Raw genomic sequence first — 26,870 nt, forward strand, 5'->3', positions numbered from 1 at the left:
ATTAGTACAGTTCTAATATATTCAGCAGCAAGCCCTGCACCTCCTGTTGCATAAAATGACAAAACTGGCAAAAACATACGTTCAAAGCCCTTATGTATTACACTGAGTATGTCAATCGATAAAAATAAGACTGCATACCAACTTTGAATGTACTTACATAGACTGCAATTACTGAAAGGCTGGTATTAAAGTGTAAAATGTATTTAAATATTTGGTCAAATTTAGTCCAGAAGAGATTACTAGATACTAATGCAAAGCCCAAAGTACCAGGAATAACGTTTTCTTTCTAGTTCTGATTTGTGTCAATGACAAAATTTTCTCTTTACTCTCTTCATTGAGAAATTTCAACTAAAGGTGAAAATAACATCTCTGAGCTCAAACTCAGTGCTCTGGTTAAAAGAATTAGTTCCACCCATCTAATCTCACTACCTACCTTTGTCACAGAAGAGCTCTCATGTTTTTGATGCAAATTCCAGCAGTTTACACGTTTCAAGCTGGCAGGCAGGCAATGTCTTCCTAGAAAAAAAATATGCCACCCTTGCACAATCCCCTGTGAAACGGCAAACCAGGTTAGAAAGATGGAGGAGATTGGATTACCTGTCTGCACCAGATCATTGTTTCTAGGAGATAATCCATAAATGATTAATCCTTCTAATGTTCTTGAGCAATGTAAGGAGGGCTGCCGCTGACCTATTTCAACCTCTCATACTGTTGTGGGAACAGCTTCACTGTAAGAAAAAAAGAAATCTATTTTCGTTGTCTTAATTTTATTGAATTGTGAGTATAGCTTGGTGGCTTTTGTATGCCTTACAGTGTTTTAGCGTCTACTATAAAGACAGTTGGTGATCACCATGGCCAAAATTGCAGTGAACTCATTGATTACCTTTTTCCACTTGCACTTTATTGTTTTGATAATTCAGGGTTGTTTTTCATGATTCCTGCTTCAGATTTTCTAGAATGTTTTGCTGATTATACAAGGAAAAAAAGGAAAGGAAAGCATCATCCATTTGTCACAGGTTCCTGATTGCAGTCATGTGACAAAATGAAACCAAAGTAATTTATACTTAAAATCAGATTTCTGTGCTGCAAGATCTGAGAAACTGAGATACTTTATGAAATTGTTTCATATTACCTGTGTTTCAGGTACCGCATAAAAATAGGTAAAAGAACAGCTGGATAAGTCTGCAGTCCCAGTGCTATTTTCCTATGTCTTATTTCATTGAGGTGACAGAAGCAATTGATTGGTAGAGGGGAAGGAATGCAAATCTTCTGAGAAAGGTGGGAGAGAAATGTTACAATAGCAAACAGGAGTAATTAACTAAAAGGCACTGCACAGATGTAAGGAGTATGCAAGGATCATTTCTGACAGATACTGTAAGCATCTGATCTTTGAAAAGAAATAGTAGAGGGAAAAAACAAATCACAACAACCTTCGTTCTCATGTATTGCTTAACAATTCCTACCGATTAGAATTGTAACAAACTCAACCTAATTATATCTGCTGCACAGTACCCAGATTTGATTCTGTCCTTTTGCCAGTGGCTGTGGAGAACCGACTTCTGTGAAGATCTTTTATGCATCAAATGACTGCCACACTCCTTCAATTTTCTCTTTCTTGTGATCCAGCTACATACGAAGTTCTTTTGCTTCCTCCCACAAGGTCAGTTCTCCAAGTCTTTTGCCATTCTTCTGTTTTTTTTCCCCTGATTTCCCCTCAGTTTTCTGCAATCCCTACAAGGTGTAAAACTGACTATAATGAACTGACAGATTGATCAAAAATTCAGTTACTAAAAATTCAAGGAAAATACCCAAGCTGTATGTCTGGTGCTATTTTATCTCAATGATGATCAGCAAGTGTTTTAACAAGTTTAGTTCTATAACCAAGGGAAAAACAAATGGAAACTAACTTGGTGACCAAGAGACTCGGTACATGTTGCTTCTCTATAACTCTGCAATGTACATTCATTTAGAAAACTTTCCTCAAAAGGTAGAAGAAGATTTTTCACAGCTAAGATTAAATATCCATTAGTGTGAATATATAGATGAATTCTGTAGAATTACAGTCATTATCACTGAAACTTATGGTATAAATACCGATACAACTACTAATAAATAAAACAAGAACTGCCTGCCATTGCAATTTGAGAACATCTGAAATCAAACCAATAAAAAGCATCACGAGATACTTTCCGGATGACATCAGGAACTTCTGAAATTTGTTTCAAGCGGAAAACAGTGAAGGTTACAGAATAGCAGCTCTGTGATTCACTTGGGTTTGCTGGACTCCACCAGACCGTGATTCAACTTGCAGTAATAACAGAAAAGGCACTGACTAGGAATGCTTACTGCACCGCTCCATCATTTTAACAGCAGTGATATATTCTTTCCTGACAGCATGCAGTTTATAGGGAAAAAACAAAGGGATTGCAGACTGTAGAACAGTTTTGTTTGTTGGTTTGTTTTTCCTATGTTAAATCTGAAAGGAGCCAAAATAAGCTCTGGAAACACATAACTAATTTGCTGTGTGGAAAAAAAGAAAGGAGGGGTCGAGGGAGAAAGCAGAGAGAGAGAATCTGTACAGTGGAGAGATCCAATCATGCCGTCACAAGCAACAGAAGAGGTGATTTCCATTATTTCACCCACCTTAAAAGTAACATAACAAGCTGATATAAGTATATAGGGTAATAAATAAGCAAATCCCGCCCTATAAAGCTGCAGCTAACTAACTGAAATACAGAACATAATGTTCACTTTGTTTGTTGAAACATAAGTGGAATCTGTCCTGCTCACAGAGAAAACATCAAAAGGGCATGATGTACAGCATCTCTCTTCTGTCTGGTGCAGAGCAAGAATCAGAAAGAAAGCAATGGATGAACTTTTCCCAGCAGTAACTGTTGCATAGCTTCAGAGAAAGACAAAGAAATATGCAATATACAATAATCAGAACGAGCCTGAGTGGAGACAACAAACATTTCAGTTCACAGAGGTCACAGCTTGAATCTAAGTATACCGTACACTTCAGTGTCCTTCAAGGCTGAGGAAGCAGATGGCAGGTCATATGACTCATTTCTGATATAAAATATATTCTTGCAAGGCAACAGCAGTGAAGAAGGGCAGAGAGAATAAATCTCTCCAATGCAGAAGCGAAATTAGCAGACAAAGGAGGAAAACAACCCATAACAATTCCATAACTGGAAAACACTGCTCATGGGATTTCATTTCTAATTCAAAATACAGCCAAGGAGTTTTCACATTTGAAAAGCTCTGGCACAGCAGAAAGCTGTCTTTGGTCAAGTTTTCTTGTTTTAGGATACCTTTGCTTTATAGTAAGCTTGTAGAAAGAATTAGATTGGTGTTTCAGATGCCATTTAAAAGCAACTGTTAAAAAGTTTTTGTTTGTTTGTCATTTGAGCCTTTTGAATGGTGAATGTCTTCTTTACAAAGTACTGCTTTCAGAACTGAACTTCTTTATGCCATCGTTATTACCAAACTTGGAACAGTACCAAATGATAACCAGGCATTCTTACGAAGTTTTTTTGACATCATATTACGTTTCATTCTTTACCCTTTGATAGAATTGGTTTTATGCACTTCATTAAGAGAATCAGGAAAAAAAAATGAGTTTTATAGATTAGATGAGGTCCTCTCAAAGGAAAGAGGAGATAGAAGATTTGTGGGACTTTATGGGTGACCTGTATGATTTTCCTTTAACTCACACTTACATCTCAGGCTTCAGTGGTGAGTTAGTAGAAAGAAATACAGAGGAAATTTTTGTCTGGATTACCTTTATAACAAAAGGGAAGTGAGTTACTCTGTACTAGAACTGTTTGACTTCAAAACAAATCAATTAGTGCTCACTCAAAAATAAATAAATAAATAAATAAATAAAATTACACCTGATCTCTCTGGGTTAGCCACACTTGGTGCTCAGACATTGGTTCAGGCAGAGACCTGGCAATTCCCCTGGAAGATTAAACTGCAAAGCTAACTGCTATAATCAGAAGTCGAGCTACCTGCAGTAAAGAACATCATCTGTGGTAAGGGAGAGCTTACATGAAGCTGTCTATGTTCTCAGAAGGGTTTTCATGTTTCCATATCTCGCTGTAGACTGTGGAATCTCCCCAAAGTCCTGGGCTATGGTGGGCCTTGATGCTTTGTACTGCTCATGCCATTTCTTCTCCTGGCACGCCCAGATGTGGGGAGATAACTCTGCAGTAAACTGAACATCTCACCTGACATAGCTCATGCTGGGTGTCTTTGTACGGGTGCGTAGTACTGGGGGATACTCCATCGTAAGACACACTGTCATGTGAATTTGAATTTTCAGTTTCTTCATTGTTTACACAGGCTGTGTCTTTTCATCTCATGGCAGCAAGGCTAGTGCTGCCTTTATCCTTCCACTGATGATGGTTTCATTAAATGATTCGTTAAACGCAAATACAGCTGCCATGTAACAAAGTAAAAGGGAGCATTTATTCTGTGGCTTGTTCTGAGTAAAGGGGTGCTGCTCAGCCTGCCCCGCGTACCACCGGGCTCTGCCGTGGGGCTGAGCAGGGTCAGAGGGATCAGAGCCGGCAGGGGACCAAGCGGCGGGCGGAACGTCAGGCGTGGAGCTCAGAGTTCCGGCCGGCGGCGGGGCCGGGCGCGCAGTGACACCGCGTGGCCGCTTCTCGCCCGCCCCCGCGGGTGGCTGCCGGGAGCCAAGATGGAGGCTGCGAGCAGAGCGGGGCAGGAGATCAGCTTGGCGGCCCTCAAGCAACACGACCCGTACATCACCAGTATCGCCGACGTGACCGGGCAGGTAGCGCTCTACAGCTTCAGCCCGAAGGCTAACGAGTGGGTAAGTGGGGAGCGGCTCTTCTGTCTCTTCCGGCCGCGGGGCAGCGGGTCGTGATGGGGCCGCAGCTGCCCGGTTTGGGGTTCCGGGCCTTCCCCCAGCACGGCTCGGCTCAGGAGCCGTTTTGTGCCTGAGAAGAGCCCTGCGCGTCCCGGTCCGTGCCGGAGCGGCGATGGGGCGGCGTTTGAGGTGGGTACTCGCCGTAGGTTGTTGCTCACAGCCCTATTTCAAGAACAGCCGGGTTTGAGAAGTAGCATTGCGTTAAAGCATAGCTTTGGCCTGAGGTGTTTTCCTTTTTGGTTTGAGTCTTGGTGTCCCAACGTCAGGGAAGAGGCGCGTTTAGATATATTGCTTAAGGAAGAAACCTTACCCAGGGTCAGAACAGCCGTACTGTGCCTCACCAGCTTACCCTGACTGCTGCCGATTCATCACAAAGCTCAAAAGGCATAAATACGTGGAAGTTCACCCTGTTGTGTTCAGCCCTGGAGCTGTGTGTGGGACCTTCACACGTGTGGTAAGCGTGGAAATGTAAAGTACGGAGCAGCTGTGGTGCATAGCTACGTTGTTCTGTTGTTATCTGTGCTGGCACTGTAGTTATTTAAGTAAGACGTGGAAAAAACAGCACGTGTGCTGTGTGCAGATAGCAGCCAGTGCCTGAGAGTGGGGAGCTGTGAGCAAGGCGTTTGGCTCTGACTGATCAGGCTGTAAATAACACGTTAGTGAGTTAATGACGTGAATTAAATCTCCTGGAAGTGGATTTGATTTCTTTAGTTTTATTGGGGAAAAAACAGGTTGTTGCTGAAAAGGAGGGATGGCAAAGTTCTGTGTTGAGATAATAATATTATAAATAATATCTCTAATTAAAACATCATACAGAAGCTAGCAAGAATATTCCCTAAAGATACCTACTGTTTTTTGTAGGAGAAGACTGACATAGAAGGTACCTTGTTTGTGTACAAAAGGTAAGGGCTATTTTGGTGTCTTCTTTTCTGCTCTAAAAAGAAAACAAGACTGAGGTGGCTGCATGTGCAGCTCTCATAGTAGATTTATTGCATGCAATAATGTTTGCCTAGATATTCACATATATTTGTGTATTTTGGGAGGTCTAAACTCTGTGCAAAGGCAAATAACCCTGTTAAAATTACTGCTGAAAAATCATACTCAATAAATGTATCCACACAAAAACATAGTTTATCAGTCTTCATTTGTTAATGCAGTAGCATAATGAGTTTGTTAAATGCTGAGAAATCCTTGGTTTTCTCAGGTGTGAAGTTGACAATGAAAACAATATAGATGGCAAATTAAATGATCTCTCATTGCTTTATTTTTTTTTTTCCTATCCTGTCTGGTTCTGTAATGGTTGATGCCAGTTAAGTCACCTGGGGGCCTCTTGATTTCCTTATCAGAACAGAAAGAAATTCCCAATGACTTGGGGGTAAAGAAAAGGAGTGGATGGGAGATATTTTTTTTAGATAAAGACTGATAATGGATTTACATTTGAAATTACAAATCAGAAACCTAACAATGATGTAAGTCTGCTATGTGTAAGATGTACATAATGCAGACATAATCAACCTGTCCCAAAGCAGACGATCACAAATAGGGTTGTTTCAGTTATTTTATCTCAGCACTGTACGGAGATGCAAATAACCTGATGCTTTTAACTGTGCTTGAGTTCCAAATTTGGAAATAGTGAAAGAAAAACAATCTTAAACTCAAGGTAGAGTTTTCCCATGACAAGCTGATTATTTCACAGAAGCTCTGTTAGGAGCATTAAAGACAACCTTGTGGTGGTAAGGACTGTTTGCCTCCTCTTGGCTCTTGGCAGATTTTGTTGTTGGTTGTTCAGTAAACATGGCCATGTTGCTATAAAAATCTTTATACTTAATACCTAATTATGTCTGATTTTTGTCCCGGTATCTTTTGTTTTCTTTGCTAATTATTTTTATTAGACATGAGTGACCTAAAACAAACTTCTTCCCCAAAGGCCTTCACTGTGCTGCTGTGTTCATTGTGTGGCTGCTTATGGGCACAGCTGAGTATGGCATCTGTGCAGCAAGAGGAAGCAGACTGAACTGAACTGCCATTGCTTACTTGCTTGATGTTTTCTATTCCAACCCAGCATCTAGCAAAAATGTAGATATTAAAAATAGTTTCAGTAAGTAGTGCAATTGTAATTATTGTAGTGACTACTTTGAAGGCAGTAGGTGAAGTCTATATTTTCAGTGTCTCCCTTTAGGAAGAGATTTTTTGCTGCTAGTTCTCCTCTATGTGAATTTCCTGTTATTTAAACTAACAACTTATTGTCAGATCAATTTACAGTAAGGTAGAAGTTACTGAGTGGTGTGAAGTATTGTTTTTCCTCCAAAGATTAAAAAGCCTTAAAGCTGTATTAGGAAACATATTGCATACACCTTAATCCTGGTCTGGTTTTTGATGAGATTTTTGTTTGGTTTTGAGCAGGTTTTATTATTATTATTATTGCAGTATATCTTTGCTTCAGCAGTTCACAACTGTTATGTTTATTCTCATCATAGTTGAATTGAGCACGGTTTTAAATTGAGATTATTTGACTTGCCGAGAAATGACATGGAAGAACAAGTATTGGATATTCAGGACTATTGAAGCTTCAGTTCATAAAATAATGGAGTTTTGAGGATTAATTCATAACTCTGTTTCAGAAAGTTGTGTATGTAGTTCAAGTTCTTAATCCCTGCTTTTGTTTTAATTGAAACAATAGGTCTGCTTCTCCGTACCATGTTTTTACAATAGTGAATCGACTGAACATGCACAACCTAGTTGAGCCAGTGAACAAAGACCTGGAGTTTCAGCTCCATGAACCATTTCTCCTCTACAGAAATGCTAGCTGTGAGTATAACTTCCTCTAATCCATATGAATGTGGTATTCTGTTTTATAACCTAGACTGCTTTCTATTACTGTGGTGTGTTTCAAGCATGAAGCAACAGGCCAGGTTCCAGTGGGATGTGTGATATTTTCTGTCTACAGTTTATATACATACAATTATATAAGTAGCAGTGCAACACATTGTGATGATCACCTGCTTTCAATACAAATGGGTTAGACTATGAGTACCACGGTGGGCAGCTGATTATTTTGTGTTCTGCTAGTGTTTGGTTTCCTGAAGAACTTGAAAGAGTCTGTTAGGCTGTTTTCACTATCCTTCTTGAGCAAGACTCTAAGTTGTCCTGTTAAAATTGCTGAACGATTGAACAGACAATTGTTTTCTTAGCTTGCCAGTTCAGACTACCTAATTTAAAACTGCAAAATCACATTAGTTCATACTGTATATTTAGGTTATAACAGGATCAATGGCAAATCATACTTGATGCTTCCCCAGGGCATGGCAGAAATAAAAGATGATCAAAACAACATTGTGCCACCACGTATTTGAGAGAGGCTCTATGCCAACAATGTTTATAAGTGGTGATGGTACTACTGTTATCTAAACTCCATGGTTTCACTGGCCTCAGGCTTTGCTCTTATTATCTTATGTATACGTGTTCAGGCCTCCAGCACTTAAGTGGCATGAGAGCTGTCCTGAGGTTGTTGGGTGATGTACAGCAGTCTATGCAGAGCCGCCAACAAGTTTTAAGAGAAATTTTGCCAATCATGCATAACCATTGTTTTTATTTGGCTGGAGGCTGTAAGACTGATCTGCCTGTCATGCTAGATAATAATGTTTATGGGTTTTACCATTGTTTTACAGTTGGATTTGTTCAAATTATGTTTTGCCTGTACAGTGGGATTTTTGGATTGCTGTATAACAAAACTAAACTGCTAAGCTGACACTGGAGGCTCATTATCTAATTCCACAACAGATTTTTCAAGTTCTTAAAATATTCTAAGAACAATTGAGGGAATTCTGCTATTCCAATGGAAAGGACACCTGTCTTCTCTTTGATTGGGGTTTTTTCCTGTTTATGTGGGTTGGGATGAGGAGCTTTTCATGGATGTGCTGCTACCAGAATAGATCAAATGATAGAATATCTTTCCTATACCTGCTGTCTGTTGAGTTCTCTTAATACTTGAAGCCTAGTGCCTTTTTTCCTCAGAAAACAAGTAATTCTCTGGGAAGGCTGAGTGGACTTATTTCCATGGTCCTGAAAAGGCAGATGCCAAGCATAAAACTTAAGTATTAAAACAAATGGTCAGTGTTTGATGGATTATTTTTCTTTTCTTGCTTCTTACTCCTTGTCCAATGAAGTAGTGGTTAGTGAAACAGAAGTAATGGATGTTATGAGATTTATACTCGTAACTGTGCAGTGTGGATACAAAGAACTGTCCTCTGGGCCTCTTATTTGTCATTAGTTAAACTCATTTTTAGAACAGCAAAACCAAAATGAGTTGCTTTCTTTCAAATGGCTTTTAAAATTCTTTGGAAGAACTTCTGATTGGTTTCAAAACAGGAGACATTTGCTATTGAGGAAAGTCTACCATTATCTCTTCCCCCTTCAGCTGGCACTGTGTAGCATACAAGATATCTCTGACTAGTGAAGCTGAATGGCTCTCCAGCCAGCGCATTAACTCAGTGGTTTAGACACAGATAAGAAAGGAGCCTGTTCTTGGTATTTCTACAGCAGAAGAAGCAATGCAAGTAGGGGGGAGGGAGGAAAAAAACATTGAAAGCTGTTAAGCAGTGCTAAAAATATTCCATTTGACCTGGAAGATGGCATTCTAACTACAAGGGTTTTTCTACCATAGTTCAGTATCCCACAGTAGTAGTGCTTCTCATTCTGTGCTATGCTTAATCAAATTGTAGTGTCTGGGTCCTGGATGTTGTTTGGCACCTGCTGAATTACCCTTGTGCAACTGCCTGTGAGGTTGTGCTGTGACTTGCATTTGTGAAATGTTCTTAAGAATTCAAAACAGTAAGAATGGGAGGGATTTTTAAAAATGATTTCTACTGATTTATAAATCTATGCAAAGCTAACATTAAAATTAAGGAAAACAAAAGCAGCGAATGAGGAGTCTTAGTGAGAAGGAGATTAGAGCAGAACGTCTGCAGGGACTTGACGTTTCAGCTAATCCTTCTACTGAAATAAGTATAAGCTTGGAGAGACTTTATGTGCATTTGTCTTTAACTATTTGAAATGTAAAATGATGCCTATGTCAGCTTTGTTATGAGAGTGCGATAGGATTAAGTTATTGCTGTTGATATATTTTAGGATGCATTTCAAAATATGATCCTTTCTTTGCAGAATTTGACTTTTTCTTCCTCAGTCATTGTATAATATATAAAATGGAACTGAAAAATAATTTTTCTCTCTCTTTCCATCAGCTCTTCCAACTAGTTATGGTAACTTTTTAAAATGTATCATCTTTTTGGATGAGATAAAGCTGTATCTGCACAGATGGCTCACCTGCCTTAGGCAAGAGAGTGGTAGTGTCTGCAGTCTCTCAAACTGGCACTCCTAATGAACCCCAAATACTTCTCTTTTGACAGTATTCTCAGGCAACATCCTCATGAACATTTCAGCAATTTTGCCTTCCTATGCAGCCCTGAGCATCTTGTTTCTGTCTCCTCTCTCTTGTGCCAGGCAGCATGGTTGTCAAGCTGATGTGCAAACAGTGTCAAGGAGCTGGTCTGGATGAAACTGACATGAAGGAGAGGGTGGCTTGCAGTAGTATGAGTAATGGCAAAGTTGTGAGAGTGTGAGTGGTAACACTGTCTCTTTCTACTAATTCAAAATGAAATCTGCAGGTTTGGAATGGAGCCTTAGTTATGTTGCCAGAGTATGGCCTCTCTCGCTGTGGCATTGTGTTCTCCCTGTTCTGAGTTAGATCTAGTAGCTGGATAGCATTGGAACAGCAATCTGACTGCTCCGTGAAGCAACAGGATCCCAAAATAGAAGAGGTCAACATGAGAAGTTGGGTATTACTTCTGAAGATAATTCTTGTATTGCTATTATTAATAAAAATGGCATAACGGACTTGCCCAGATACCTAATGCCTGAGAATAATTTAGATGAAGATAAACAATTTGCTGATAACTTTATTGTCTGGTTTGGCTTTAATATGAGTTGCTCATGACTTCACGTGCTAATGTAAAGTGGGAATGATACTCTGTAGACAGAGCAGAGATTTGAATCTACTTCAGGACAGTGTGCCACTCTTATCATTGGTCCCATTAAGTTATCATTATAGGTTCCTTATCTTTATTTCTTCAGCAAGTATGCTTTTGAAGATGCTTTCTTCTTTTAGTAGTTTATCTCGTAATGGAGTCAGGGAAGGAGCTTTTCTTGAGTATTAAAATATGCTTTATGACTAAAGAAATGGCTCAAACTGAAATGGTTCCATGTTTCATTGCGATAGATGGACGGTTATATTAAAGTCAATTTTCAGAAATGTCTCATAAACATTGTCTACATGCATGAAATGCTTTTTAATTGGCTTATGTGGTTTTCTTGAATAGACTTCTTAAAATTTTGCTATATTGTCTTATTTGCTTATGACTAGAAGAGCTTTATTGGTTATTACTTATCCTAGAGCTTCTAAAGAAACAAAGGCTTAAATGAATGTAGTTGTTTAGAGAAACAATAAGGTAAAGTAGAACTTTAGTTTGTCTTAGGATGTTGTTGTAGAAAGAAGGTGTGGGCACAGCTGCTTTGTTCCGATACAGTAAGACTAGGAGAACTAGAAGTTCTGGGATTTTTTCTAAATAATCACCATTTTTGCTGTGACTTGAAGTTATCTTGAATGGGCCTTGGTTGAGTCTTTGAGTTGTGGGGAGCAGGGAGGGACTTGTCTTTAGAGAATAAAGGTCTTGAAATGTCAAGATGCCATTTGCATCTAGCTACAAAAAAGCAGTGTATGTAGTTTTAACTCATTCCTTCCCTTTACAGATTTCAATGTAATAAAAATATAGGCATGAACAGAAATATAAAGATGACTTATAAAAGGCTAGAAATATCTTTTTCAGGCATGAAAATGCTCCAGTGGCAACATGTGAAGTATCTAATTGCCTTTTGAGATATTTATATACTCTGCTTCACCTATGGAATTTACCAATATAGGATAAGAAATAACTAGCTTTGTGAATTGAATAAAGTTCTGCAGATCTGTTGTGTTGGCGTGGCTGTGGGCCATTCCATGAGGAGATGAGGATGTGTGAGGGTAAAAATGACATTTTTACGATGTGGTTGCTGATGAAGAAATAAATAGTGTGGCACTGCTGACCTTTTGCCCTCGTCTTTTTGTCATTCAACGAGTAGAGTTCAATATGCATCTAGTTTTAAGCTGATTGTTGAATGTGAAAGTGTGATTGGTGCTTTGCTACCACCTCCTTAGAAAAAGAATATGGAGGGGGCACCTTCCAGAGAGCCTCTGACTGAGTTCTTGTGCTGTAACTCAGACTTGAACGTGTTTGTTGAACTTCAAAAACTGACAAATTTAAAGATGAGTGTTCAAAAAGAAAGCAGATGGATGGTTTTTAGCCTAGTTTAGCAGTAAAAACATTCTAATTAGAAGGTTGCAACTGTAGGAAAAAAGGCTTCTGGGATGTCATTTTCTTGACATTTTTATTTGTGATCAAACTCAGCATTTTGTAATGCATCCATTTAATCTGATTTCCATTGTAAGCATGTATTATATGCTATTTATAATTACCATAGAATTAGAATTACCCAGGTTGGAAAAGACCTCGAAGATCATCAGGTCCTAGTCCATTACTTTCTAAATAGTACTTGATCATGCAGAGAACATTTGAGTTGATACTGATATTAGTTCATACGTTGTGGAGCCAATGGGCTGGTTGGTTTTTTTTGTTTCCTTACTGCTAATTTATTTATTTACCAACTGTTTTCTTACGCTGCCTTTTGTCTTGTTTTCAAGTGTCAATTTACAGTATCTGGTTTTACGACAAGAATGACTGTCATCGAATAGCGAAACTCATGGCAAAGTAAGTACTGCTGTTCTGTTATTCTGTAATTTTTTTACATAATACAACCACTGTGTATTATCTTGTACTTTTGTTTTGCATAGAGAGGCTTACAAGGATAACACTGTCAGAAAAATCCATTGAGGCAGAAAATGTAAACAAATAAAAACTGTTTTTTTGTGTGTGTGGTTTGTTTGGTGTTTGGGCTGTTTGTTTCATATTTTAAAGGCTTCATCATTATCCCTGATTAAAGTCAAGAAAATGAGGAAAAGGGGCTGAAGTAGGTGAAATCTTGCAGAACTAAAAATGACATAAGGAGCATTGTTTGAGTAGTGAAATAAAGCTTGTTGTTGCTAAACTGCTGGGTTATTATTCAGCGCTGATTTTCTTTTTGTCTTTTTCTGGAGGTAATAGATAGTTCATAATGCTGCCATGTCCACTATTATTTATAGCTCCTTAGACTCCAGAAGTCTCTTCAGAGGCCATGCAACGGAATTTCTGAAATGATCTCATTTCAAAGAATCCTTAAAAGTTGTGTTTGTAAGTAACATGGTGTCGTCAGTTTGTTCAGGCTGCTGTCCTTACAGCTGTACAGTTACTGCATCTGTTCTGCAGTGTAGGTGGTTGCACTGGCATTGCTGGGAAGGTCATCAGAGTGTGGAAGTATGAACAAGAGAAGCTAAAGGAAGCTAAAACTGGTTGAGTTTGCAGTAGGATATGGCTTAGTGCTGTGATTGGAAGAAAGTCATCTTGCATTTTTTTTTTTTCTTCCTTCAAGTGTGTTGTGCTGCTGATGAAGCCTGGTTTATTGAAAAGGATGAGATTAGGCTTAAGCACATCTTCAATACAACCCCTACAATTCTATGATTCTGCAAAGGGAAAGAGTTTGAGTCATGACATCTTTAAAGACAGGCAAACATAATACGTAAAGTAGATGTAATGTGAATATCATTTGAAGATGAATTGCTGATTTTTGGTGTTGGAGTGATTGTGGACTGTAAGCATCTTGGAAACTGGAATTAGAGTTAACATTCCTGAAAATGTTTGATGCCTCTTTTGACCATTGTCACTTCCAACTTGATGCAAGTGGAACTGGAGAAATATATGGTGAGAAAAACTTACCTGCGGAATGCAGATAGTTAAGTATAGAACCCCATGTCAGTATGATTATTTGCTACTACAAGGACTGCTCAGAAAGTAATGCCTCTTATTTTATTATGTTGGCCCATGATATCAGAGGTGACTGTTGGTGGTATGGCAGTATTCCATGACATGTTGTTGTGTGATGGATGGCAGCAGGCAGGCAGTCTGACAAAAGGGCATCTGACATGGATGTGTGTATGAAGTAAAGGGATGGGATTACATTCCTGTATGTGGAAAAAAATGGCATCCACTGATATTGGTGCTTGCTGAATGTTTATGGAGCCCAAACAGTAGATGTGAGCACAGTGAGGTGGTAGGGGTTGCATTTCAGCAGTGGTGGCAGCGGGGCACTTCTGCTGGTAGATTTTACTAGCGCAGCAGGCAGGCTCTTGTTCACTGCTGGCAAAAATGCATGGCTAATGGTGGTGACTGTTGAAAGCCGGAACAAATTCTCAGCTTCAGAACACTCCCAAATAGTGTTATCGTGCTCTTTTTATCTGTTGTAGTTTCCATGGAAATAAATAGGAAAAATTCATTTGGTCTAAGTTGACTGTGCTAGCTGAAGTACTGCTAGTAGTAGGTCTTTCATTACCTAAGTGATTTTTTTCATGAAGTCTTTTCACATTATTACGGTGTAGAATGTCTAAATACTCATGTATTGTTTTAGAAGTAACAAAAGAATTTGAGGAAGCCATTTTTGTATACTGAGGGAGGTATTCAGTATTTCCCTGCATGGTATCTGGCCCAATCATGTTTTAGTTCTGTGTATTTTTGAGTAACTATTTGTCTTCCAAAAATGTTACTTTTGTGTCATTGTTTTTTGTGATGAGCAGTGGAATTTTGGACTGTGACTGTTAGTACCGGTTGGTTTAGATGGGATTGGTTGTATTGCTTATCAGAAAACGTACTGACTTCTGAGCACCTCGGGGGTTCAAAAACATAACCATAAAAGGTTTCAAGGAGATTTGCATTCTCTTTCCTGCTGTTTGAGTTGACCTTATTGTGCCAGATTGAGTTAACAAGATTGCCAGCTTTCCATTTATATTTTGGTGGCTTATCTTTCAAAAGAAAAGTAAATTACTCTTCATAGGCTTTGTAATCACCAAACTTCACTTCTCACATTCTCTCTCTCTCTCTCCTTGTCCTCCACCCATAGTCTTCTGTGAGGTTATGCCAGGTATTTTTTCAGTGTTATAACTGCAGTTATTCTTGAGCAAACTGTCACAACCACTACTGTGTCCCTGAAGGAATGTGTGCCTCCTCCACTATCTGATATAATGGAAAGAAACAGCAGGCTTTGTTTAAAGAGGTCTTAATCCTGATTGCATACAGAGCATACTCAGTGTACGGACTAGCATTAGTGGAAGCATTTTCTTTTGATGTTTCTCCCCAGCTAAGATATTTCTGAACGTTTTCTTCTTTAGAGAATTCTAGAATACTTGTTAGTGTGAAAGAAGTTTATAGGAGTGTTCAAACCACTTCAGAAGGAATTAATTTGGGTCAAGTGGAAATAACTGTTAATGAAGGATAAGCTTTCTAAAAGGCATAGGCGTAGAGCAGAGTTTTTCCTCAAATTTGCCAGAATCCAAGTCTGTGGGACTTTATTGCTTTCTGACATGTAAGTTGTAATATTTTTATATTGAGGTTAGTTTGTAGGGTTGATTTAACCTATGTCAGCCATCTGACCTAAACTGTCTTCTGAGATACTCTTCCAGTTTTAGCTTGTTGCTTGTATCTCAGAGTTCTGGGTGTTCACTGTTACACATTTACCCCCACAACCATCTGAATGTAACCTGCACAAGGCAACGATTGGAGAAGAGCTATTTGTGCTTGTCTAGGTGAGAAGATAAATTCTGTTGTTCTTTATAAAAAATAAAAGTTTGAAAAGGTAAGTAACATCTTGTAATGGACACAAGCAAACAACTGTAAAATGCTCTATGGAAATGTTTCTGAAACACTTCTGTAAAATTGATATACTTGTTGAAATGTTTTTTCTATTATACCAGCTAGTACCGTTTCAATGGGAAGGTGTTTTGTTGAAAGCTTTTGGACCAACTAGTAAGGAAAAGAGAGTCTGAAGCCACAAGCCTTTGTTTCACCTACAAGGCAAAACATGCATGACTTCAGCTGTCCAGAATTTGCCCTTTAACTGAAGTATTTATTTTTCCTGATGCAGACATCCTGACTCAAAGTGTTCTGTTTCTTTCATCTTGCCTTTTCTCATCCCTAGTTTTGGATTTACGTTTAGACAAGTCCCAAGTCAGGACTGTATGACCATGTGGGGTGCTAGAACAAAATGTACTCTGATGGTGTCACCATAGAAACGTTCGTACAGTATTGAGCTGCTTCAGCCAAACCAGCACATGTTGCAGTTCTTAGAAATTGTCTGAGTTGATTGGCCCCCAGATTCTGAGTTGGGTTTGCAGGTTAATGCTTGCGTACAAATAGAGAAAGCTTTACTGAGTAATGAAAATCTGATCAAATAAGCAGCATGTATGATTACAAGTTTTGAAACTGATTTTCCTGGTTAAGTCTGTTGCCTTATTTAATCTAATTTTTCTTCAAGTAAACATGGCTGAAATCTACTGAAGGGTCTTGGATCCCAGAAAACTGGGAGGAATTGCAGACTTGTGCTGTTTTTCCTTAGAAGCATTAGTATAGAGGTACATACAAATATCTATTTACTCAGCAATCTGTACATTCCAGAGTTACTCCTGAATCCTAGCTGACCAGAAGGAACTGGAGGCTGGAATGATTGACACTTTCTGTGATTGCTGTGATGGCACCTCTTGGCTCCCCCATCAGCTCCACAGCATGAGAGTTTAAGTGATGTGCCAGAGCTCTGCCCTGCTTTCAGTGCTCGGTTTTTTTCTTAACATATTTGATTAATGCAGGCTTAAAAAACAGGGGATTACAGGCTGGTGTATGTTTATTTCAAGAAGATAAGCGTTAGTGCATTGCATGGCCATGTGTATCTTGTGAACTGCGAATGGATTAGGAGTCAAAATGTATGTTGCCTTTACTTTCATTAATGAAATGCATGAGGTATACATCTTCACTGTGTGTATCTTAATAATCTTTTAACAAGTTTTCTTAGCCTTAAGGCAGTAGGGGTTGTGGAGAAATGGTGAATGAACCATAGGCATCAAAGACCAGAGGAAGTGCATTGTTGTAAGCCTACAAGTAACTGGATTTACTGCTAGACAGCTGGAAAAGAAAATGGTTTGCTCTTCTTTCTGAAGTTCTTAGTTGGGAAGGAAGGGGTAGCTTGCTTTAAGCTTCTTTCCAGACTGACTCCAGAGACATCTGGTATGATCCAGCACTCTCCTTCCCTTGAGTATTTTGTTTTCTAATGGTAGGCTTTGTCCTAAATTAGAACTGGTTTGTTATTGATTTTGTTCAATAATGTGACTTGGTGTGGCTAAACACGGAAACACTGCATGTTAAGAAGCAAGTAATAAAAGAAGTCTATTCTACTCAGTCTGTTACAATACGTGTGCTCTTTGTACAGCACTGATGTCCACATATTTTATTGTTTGGGAAAAAAAAAAGTCTTGACAGTTTTACAGAATCAGTGTTTACTGCAGGCAGATGTTGACTTAAAGATCAGTGCTGTGTTTGTAACTTTGGCCAACTATATGCTAGCTTTTCATTTAAGCAGAACAAAATGTGTTTACATGCTGTGAGTTCTGGTTTTCTGCACTGTTTTCTACAAGGTGTTCATTCAAGATAAAATTTTGGAAACCCATTTTTCCTTTCATGTTACAGAGTGGTAGAACAAGAAGCTCAGAGATCACAGCAAGTTTCCCAGGACAGAAAAAGTCCCAGCAGAACAAATGGCTGCAGTGAGAACAGGCCTATTGACATCCTGGAAATGCTTAGTAAAGCCAAGGTTGAATATGAACGGGTAAGGAAATATGTTTATTTTCTTGCACTATGAACAAATAAAAACACTTGTTTATTTGGGGGTTAAGGCCTCATATGGGCACTGGCAAAGTGCATTCCTTGTGAATTATGAGAGCAATGGTGAAGAAGTGTTCTCATATACTGGATTGTAAAGCGTAGTATGCTGTCACCTAAGATTGCAAAGTAGCACATGTAATCCATAATTTATTGGGCCTGTAATTTTATATATTTGAATTGCTACCTCATGGAGAAAAAGCGCTGTTTTAAAAGCAGGTACCTGGGAAAGCAAATGCAACAGATGCGTTTTTTGTTGTTTTTTTTTTCTAAAACTGGATGCAGAGGCTCCATAGTATCAGTATTCATCTACTGTCATGTCTTGAGATCAGTCACAAAGAAAATGTGAACATCTATGTAACACTGTAGAAGAGTAGATGACTGTGTCTGTTTTTGTGATCCTGAAGATCCACTTCAGTGAATATTCCTTAATAGTAACTGACACTTGTGTTTTTCATTTTTTTTTCCCTCTGTACTGAAAATCACTGGAGGAGGTTTGCTGTTATTCATGCCATAATCAACAGCATTCATTGGGTTGCGCACCAAATTGCTTTGGCCTTAAATAAGAAAGAGCACAAAAGCTGTGTACTGTCCTATGTCTGCGATACAAGCAGAGAAGTACAGTGACATACAGGGAAGGGATTATATGGGGAAAAATTCTTTGCTTAAGTAGGCAACTTAGCCAATTTTTTATCATTTTCTGACAGGAAAACCTGTATAGAAAATAGTTTTTAACATATTCAACTGTGTTTGGTTTTAAGAGAATGCATGCTCTGCCTTTGTTCCAGTAGCCTTGTTGTCAGACTGCTGCCTTGTTGTCTTCCTCACTGTATTAGGAAAGTTACATTGGTTCTGTCATGCAACTTGAAAATGTAACCTGATAGACCCATTCTACAAAAATGTTTAGTGCCATGAGGAAATCCTCTAGGAGTAGCAGAATAAAAAATGTACCTAATAGTATCAGTACTGATAATAAATAAATCTTGTTGAAAAGGATTGAAATTCAGTCAGTGCACACTTACATTCTATAAAGCATATTTTAATTGCTGTAGACCAGGTGTAACATTTTCCTGCTGTTCCTTAGTGCACTACTTCATCCTGTCTGCTATGTGTCCATCCTTATAATAAGTTATTGCAGAATGGTGGGTCTGGTGTCTTTTGCCAGTATTAAGTTCACCTGGTTACATAACGAAGCAGAGTATTATTTCTCTTGAAAAAATTAATTTGTGTAGTCCTGAGAACCAAATTCATACATGGAAGACAAATGTTCCTTTTTCTGGGTTTTGCACACATTTCCCAAGAAATTCTGAAGGCATTTCTTTCTAAGCTGAATAATACAAGAATATACGATAGTAATGTATAGATGTAGGGTAGCAGAAATACGGTATGTGTTTTTAGCTCTTTTGGTGAGAAAAAGGTAGAAGCATTTCAGTGCTTCATTTCTAGTGCTGAAACTAGTGCTCCTTCTGAGTAAATGAAAGATCCTCATACAATTCTAGGTTGCTACAACACATTGTGGAATGAGGAGGAAGGAAAGAACACATGGGCTAAGCCACGTGCAAGCCAACTTCTATTCAGTTTCTCATGTAGTGTGAGGATAGATTAATGTGACAGACTATAGACTATAGTTGACCTGGGCTAGATACTAGTTTGTGAAGATCACATTTAAAGAAATGGAAGGTTTTTTTCTTACTAAAGGAGAAAAAAATCATGCAGGATGTTTCAGCTTTTTCTTTCTTAATTTTCTGGTCTTATGTGAGTTTTAGAAGCTTTCCCCTAGAAACAGAATTCCTAAGCATAATGGATGAAGCTCTGTAGAAAAGTAAAATGCTGATAAATAGACAGTGGCAGCTGTCACGCGGTATGGAAATACACAGATGTACTACATATCTGACTTCTTTGCCTCTCAATCTTGACTGTCCTGCCTGATGCTTTTAGAGCACCTTTGTAACTAGAAAATCTTTGCTTGTACGTGTATGAGCTGAAAAGTGAATCTGCTGAAGTTAATCTCTTAACCTGCTATGACTGCAGTTCTGTACAAGTTGGTAGATAAACAGAATCGAGTGAACTTCTTGGAGAATGTTCTACTGACTGCTCCAGGCATGTTAACTTTGGAATTCCTTGTTAGCATCTTACATCATTGTTAATATGATTGGGTAAGCAACTTGAAGATGGCTTCTTAAGATATCCTTTTTTTGTCTAAATCTTTACAAAATTATTTTATGGCACTCATTAATTACAATTGAATTTGTATTTAGGAGCAGAAAGTACTTATCTGCATGGTACATTCCAGATGGATCATACAGTAATCCTTGTGTGCAGCCCACATGAGATTGGCGGAGTGTCAGCATGAGAAGGGGGCAGAGAGAGTGAAAAAGAGATTTATGAAGGTCTGAGTGATTTAATCTAGGATTCCAAATCAGCTTAATCCTTCAAGTACTTGCTCCATCGAGGCCATATGTGAAAATGAATGAACTCTGAGATTTTTTTTTTTTAATGAAATGAATGGATGCTTTTTATAGTGTTTTTTGTGTGTATTTCATTCTGAGAATGGAAACATTGCAGATTATCCTCTAGTGGAGGGAAACACTGTGTTTTGTTTCTGTAACTGTAAGGCAGTCTGCCATTTCAGGCCCCAAAAGAGACCTTTGAAGTTAGCAGCTAAAAGGTGTGAAGACTCGAGTTGTTTGTTTCTGTCAGTAGATAGTTTGGATTTTGTACTTATTCCTCTCAAATAGATTTAGAAAACAATAATAAAGCTCAGATTGTTTCAAACTTCTTGCTGAAAGGTTTAGCCTGTATTTTGTTGCTGTAACAGGTAAGTGACAAAAGAAATTTTGTGTTGTGCTGATGCTGAGCTCTATCACAGGGGTAAGGTGTACTTCAGCTGAATGCTGGGCTGCTGGTTCTACAGTTGCTTTTCCACTGTTTTTTACGTTGTAATAAATGTCTTTTACGTATGTATATGTTAAATGAGGAAATCTACCCAATCTGTAAACAGTTTGTAAACTGTCTTTTCCTTTGACTTCCTTGTCCTTTTAGCCTTTTTCACCTAAAACCCAGTTAACATCTTCTGAAAATACTTGCACGTTATTAAAATCTAGTGAAAAGAAGTCATCATCAAGCTCCTTATCTAATCACTTTAGAATGATTTCTGACAGAAGCTTTTTTCTAAGTTGCTTTTAGTATGAAGTTCTTTGCCCCTTTGAAAATAAAAAGAAAAGCATCATGAACACATGCCAGATGTTGTATATCTTGGCATGATATTACTTCCTGAAACTTGGGAATTCTACAGTGTCTGTCAAAAGTCAATATTTTGACCAAAGTGTGTCTGTATTTTTTTTTTGTTTTCCCCCAGAATCAGAGCAATGATTTAAGTGCTGTGTCAAGTTCTGGTATACAGCAACATGCAAATCCCACAAAGCCAGAAAGCACAGAGACTTCAGAACAAAACACTTCATTACAAGTGCAAGATCAAGTAAGTTTAATTCAAACATATATAAGGTGCTACTTCTTTATTTAGTACTAAAAATGCCTGCAGCATCACTTGCTGAATGTTTTGTGCTTAACTTTAAAAATAAACATATTTGGAAGTGTAGATTCAGTTTAAGAATGGGTTTTAGTATCTATTCTCATCTCCTGACTGTGCTTGTCTGAGATCAGCTGGTATGATTCATCACCTCCACCCCCATTTAGATAAACCAGTGGGTTTTAAGACTCTTAGGAGCCTACAATCCATTTTTCATCTTAATGCTTAAAAATATAAGATGGTATCCGCACTACTCTGAATATTCAAATGTATTTAAATGGGTTAACTTAGATTCTGGACTGTCATGGACTCTATGCTGTCAGTCGATGATAGCATAGAGGTCTGTGAAAGATGACTGCAGAGTGAGGAAGCAGACAAAATTACCTCTGTCACAGTGACAGAGTGAATATGGCATCAGTCAGTTGTACGCTGTGCTGTAGACTTGAAAACAGAAGCTCAAGCCCTCCCTTTCCCACATCTGAGACCTGTACTTAAGGTTTATCCATGCTGCCTCCTAACCTGTAGCTATATTCCTGGTAACTGAAATCATTGGTGAATTGCTGATTTTTTTTTTTTTTTTCTGTTTTAGACTTCAGCTTTGCTTTCCTTCCTTGACAGTAAGGAATATCACCCACAATTTTTTCAGCAATGTCAGTAAAGGATGTTGCTCAAGTTTATGGTAATTTAATTGCGTGTATAGTATTTAGATCTGTTTCAGGTAAATGTTAGGTGAATGTTCACTCAGCATCTATCTACGTACTTTCAGATTCTAAAGCCTACTGTTACCACTGTAACTGAAGATTAAGCCACAGTTGTTTTTTTTGTTTTATTAAAAAAAAAAAAAGCCAGTGAGAATAACCTGTGCTTCACTTAAGTGTCTTTGAACCATGGGAAACTTGTTACGAAGTAGTATAATCACTGGAGTGGTTGAAATATGGACTGCAGAAGTTTGTTAATTGACTTCTTTTTCTGGTAAGCATATATAAACAAGGGACCTGTAGCTTCATACAATACTTTCTAGAAATTTGTTTTAAAGTGATAATTTGTGCTACATCTAATTTCTCTGTATCAACTTGTACCTGCTTACAGTGCCACCCAGTGGGGACAAAAAGATCAGCAGTTCTCTGCATAAAATACCCTGCTGAGGTGACCTGGAAATGTCTGCCTCCGGGTCCTTCCTTAGCTTTACTGTTATGTTTTGAATGCAGTAAACCTCCATGTCTGAAAAAGGAAATGCCTGGGCAAAATGTGTGCAACCTTACATTTAATACTTGTAGACAAAATACTTAATTTGTAGTAAAAATAAATAATCACTAGTTCAGGTTAGGATATGAGTAGCAAAAATCTGTTCATGTTGATGAGTTAAACAGGAGGTGAAGGGAAGCTTCCTGGGATTGCTGTTTGTCACAGTGCCCTCCACCATCTCAACAGCACTTCTGATTTAGAATCAGACAGCACAAGTGATAGACTGACCCCTGGCAGTCAGCTCTGCTTGCTGCATGCTTGTGCTTGAGGCCTGGCAGCACATAATTAGCTGAACTTGCCAATCAGTAATAAGAGAGGAAAAAATCAAAAAGGTAAGATTCTAGTAAATTGATATGAAATAATTAACAAATGTACAGAGCAAGTAAAGCAATGTTATTTAGTACCTTTCTGTTGAGTAATTTAAAACTGTAGCTGCACAGATATAGGGGAGAGAAAAGATGGTTACTGTACATGATACTTCTGTGAAGCTGGATGGGTTCAAATACAGTACAGAGATGTTTGTTCTTAATTTCATTTTTAATAATATGAACTACTGGAAGAATGAAAAAAAGACTATTTCAACAGTAAGAGGACATTTTCACCTCATTAGAGCAAATGACCAGTGAAATTAAAAACTGCTGTACATTTAAGTACTGTGAGATTCAGGATATCACATTCGTATGTTGGTTTCATGTGAAGGATGTCACAGACTGGGGAATGGAAAACCAATGTCTGTTCTTTGGTATTTAGAAGTTCAAGTTATGTATCCAATTCTAAAAGAAAATCAGTTGTATCATAAAATGTTTTTGCACCAGTGGTCGGCAAAACTGAACTAGAACACTGAAATTAAATGTCTTAGTTAATTAAATGTCTTAATTCACGTGTCTCAATGTATCTGAAATGATTTCTGGAGATACCCTCTGGGCAACACTCTGTTCCTATCAAGTAGAATGATTGTGTTATCTTCTTTGCAAGTGCCTGCAAAAGAGGGGTCTCCATAACACAGTGAGCTGATGACATGCTTAAAATACACCTCAGCCAGAGATGAGACAAGAAAAGGGATGTGTTGTGTACCTCATGTTGGAGATTAACCCAATGTTCGTGACTGTATCCATGTGAGCGGCTAATCTGAATAGGATCAGAACATGGTAGATAGCAATGAGTCAATAAAGAGAAGCTGGTCAATTCATCGTACTGAGGTTAAAAGCAGAATTTGAGATGGAAGAGTCATTTTTCTCTTAACAGATCTTGTCCTTCAAGAATGGGTCTCTACAATGATATGGTTAGTGGAGGAAATTTGACAACAGCTTCATAGGAAGAAGTCCTAGCATAGGAATTAACAAGGTTTGCAACAGTAGAATGTCCTAACTGCAAGATGAGTGCATCTGACACTAAGCTAGCTAATAATAAGTAACAGCAATGGTGGCATAAATAAGTAACCTGGGCATAATTCAGTAAGATTTCAAGCTCAAGGCTTTGTGTGAGACTGCTTGTGTGTTACCGTTACTGAAGTACGTGCATTGCTGGTATCAGTGTTAGTAAGATTAGAACAAGCATAGCAATGTTGTGATATAGTAGTTGTCACTGTAAAATACTGCCTTTGTTTTGACATACCATAAGAACATGCTGGAGTTATGCTGCAGGCCATTCAGTCTTCTGAACAGAAGGTTGTATTTCAGTCCAGCTGTTTTACATAACTTCTGGTCCTGTGCAACCTAAAAAAAAAAAAAAAAAACAGGAACATTTTGAGATAACATTGGTAGTAACTGTTTCTTTTCTCTGTAGAAAAATGCATTTGAACCAATTCCAGCTAAAGTAACTGGTTTGGAATAAATTTTACTTATTTTATGGTAGAACTGGCAAGTAGGGAATAAGGAATTAAACTCCTTAATTAGACTCCTAGAGAAAAAGCGTTCTTTTTTTCTGCAAATTGATATACATGAGCCTGTGATTCATTAGGTTTGATATTATTTTTCTTCTAAAACTGTTTGCAATCTGTTAGATAACTGTTTGAACTATACTGCAGCTGAAATGCATGCAGATCTGGTCAACCCTACCTTTGTTTGGCTTTCTCATTCTGTTGATACTTTTTCTTTGAAAGGAGAAAGTGAGAACAAGTGACTTGGGTTATTGTTGCTGTGTGCATCACCTTAGTTGCATTGTTAGGACTTCTGCTATTTCTCCTGTACTGAGAATGATCATTTTTTCTGAAGACTCTCCTAAAATAAGGAGAGAAGCATTTTTCTGTTTGTTTAACCAAGATATGATTTGGTAGTTAGGAGTGCAGTGTTCTACAACATAACTTGTTTTTGGAGGGGAAAAAAATAAACAGTAATACACAAGTTCTTATTATTCTTATTGGACAGTTATTTATCTCTGCTGACCTTGTATCGGGTTTTTTTTAATGCAAGGAATGCTGTTTAAATTTCTCTTCAAGGAAATTTTATATGATGGACATTCAGCATATTAGAGGAAATATCTATTTTTCAATACCTTCCATTAATGCAAGTACACGACTTAGTGTCAAAACCAACTTCAGCTTAATGTTTTATGATGCTTTCAGCAAAACATTGTAGCTATTACATTACAATCCCCAAGTGGCTTAAATTTTTTTCCCCAAAGCCAAGGCTTGCTGGAGTTACCCTTAAAACTTGTGGAATTACCAACATATAGTGCTTCCGTAGAAGTCGATAACTGAACCTACAGTTTAATTTACTGAAGTAAAAGTGGTAGTCTTCATGGTTGTGTGTAGTTAGTAGTTTGTTATTAGTTGTTCACATTTAGAACTATTGACTTGGCTTGAATCCTGTCAGATTTAGATGACTGCTGCTGTCAGTTATTCAGCTTACTATATATCGAGCATGTCTCTTGAAATTTGCTGTATTATGAAACGTGGCTAATCTTGAGTTAATTAGCAGTGTCACAGTTCAGCAATATTTGTCCAAAATCCTTTGAGGCAGGGGGAGGGGTAAGATGTGATTAGTTTGTATGGACTGGATGTTCCTTGTAAATGAAATAGACTTGAAAATTTCTCTAAACAGAGGACAGTTGATTTCCAAACTGTATTTTAAATGCATCCGACCTGGCTGTTTTTCAAAGGTTTCCTCAGATTGTCAGGCTCTGTCAGAGGCCCATTGATCTTTTATTTCCAAATTGATTCTATAAACTTCTCTCTCTGTTCTTTGTAGCCATTTCAGCCAAGACCGAAGCATCTGACTTTAGAAGAACTCTTTGGGACCTCTGTACTAAAAGAACAGCCTTTACCTCCGTATCCCAATCCAGAGAGAATGGAGAAGTTGCAGACTGACGCCTCTGCCAGAGAGCAGCAAAACTTGCTTTTGCCTCTTTCTTTTGACCAGACAGCAGTAATACAACCACCACAAGGGAAATCGGAAAGTCCAAACATTAAAGCTAGTGCCAATCCTTTGAGTCAACAGGAATGTTTAACACCTATGCTTATACCTCCAGCTTCAGTTTCCCAGCCTGATGTTTCAAGCTATTCAGTTCGTTTAAGCCCTATACTTAATTCATCCTCAACAATGGATGCTGCTCCTGCTCAAATGCTTCCTGGCCTAAAACAAAACAACGGTATAATGCAAGTTATGCAGCAAGCTGCCAAGCAGATAACCACACTAGTGAATCAGCCTTATGAAGTGAACCACGCTCCACAGAATTTAATGGCTGGCCAGAGCCAGCTTATAGCACCCTTGACATCAGCAAATACAGGAACTGTCTCAAATACATCCCATACAAGTGTTGATCTTCTCCAGAAACTCAGGTTGACCCCACAGCATGACCAAATGCAACAGCAGTCTCTCACTAAGACTTCCTTAACACCAAACATCTCTGCCTCGATTGGCCAACTTGCAACACCAGAAAGCTTCAAAGAATCACACAATAAATCATCAACCGTGAACAGCAAGAAAATCCCTTCCCTGCAGGTATTCTTTGAGTTTTTATGTCCATACAGATGTAAGCTATATGTAAGCATATATATATATATGCTTTTTAAAAATAATCAATGTAACCCAAAGCAATAAGCTTGTTTTAAGAGACTAGGTGCAAATGTTACTGCTGCTCTGTGAGGCTAGTGCCTGTGGCTGCACTGTAACCTTTCTGTCAATTAGTGTTGCTCTGCTTTACTATTTGCTACCTTGGTAGTAAAGTTGTTACTTTAGATTATTGTTGTATGTTTTTTTCCTCCAAAGGCAGTAATTCTCTGTAGTGCCTTATTTGGAGGTTATACAAACTTTGTTGC

At 38.2% G+C, this 26,870-nt stretch overlaps 1 protein-coding gene across 2 annotated transcripts in view; it reads left to right on the forward strand.

Moving 5' to 3' along the window:
- The first annotated feature begins 4,699 nt into the window (after positions 1–4,699).
- DCP1A (decapping mRNA 1A) overlaps positions 4,700–26,870 on the forward strand; it is a 28,568-nt gene continuing 6,397 nt past the window's right edge. Inside the window, exons 1-8 of one of the 2 annotated variants that reach the window (XM_072347221.1) lie at positions 4,701–4,840; positions 5,242–5,351; positions 5,759–5,799; positions 7,578–7,705; positions 12,690–12,756; positions 17,647–17,785; positions 21,197–21,316; positions 25,801–26,553. In XM_072347221.1, coding sequence (XP_072203322.1) covers positions 7,624–7,705; positions 12,690–12,756; positions 17,647–17,785; positions 21,197–21,316; positions 25,801–26,553 — 1,161 coding nt within the window. In that variant the 5' untranslated portion in view covers positions 4,701–4,840; positions 5,242–5,351; positions 5,759–5,799; positions 7,578–7,623. Of the gene's footprint in view, positions 4,841–5,241; positions 5,352–5,758; positions 5,800–7,577; positions 7,706–12,689; positions 12,757–17,646; positions 17,786–21,196; positions 21,317–25,800; positions 26,554–26,870 lie in introns of both variants that reach the window. The other variant, XM_072347222.1, reaches the window with a different exon arrangement.

Source organism: Excalfactoria chinensis, chromosome 12 (genome assembly GCF_039878825.1).
Source record: "Excalfactoria chinensis isolate bCotChi1 chromosome 12, bCotChi1.hap2, whole genome shotgun sequence".
NCBI classification, from domain to species: Eukaryota; Metazoa; Chordata; class Aves; order Galliformes; family Phasianidae; genus Excalfactoria; species Excalfactoria chinensis.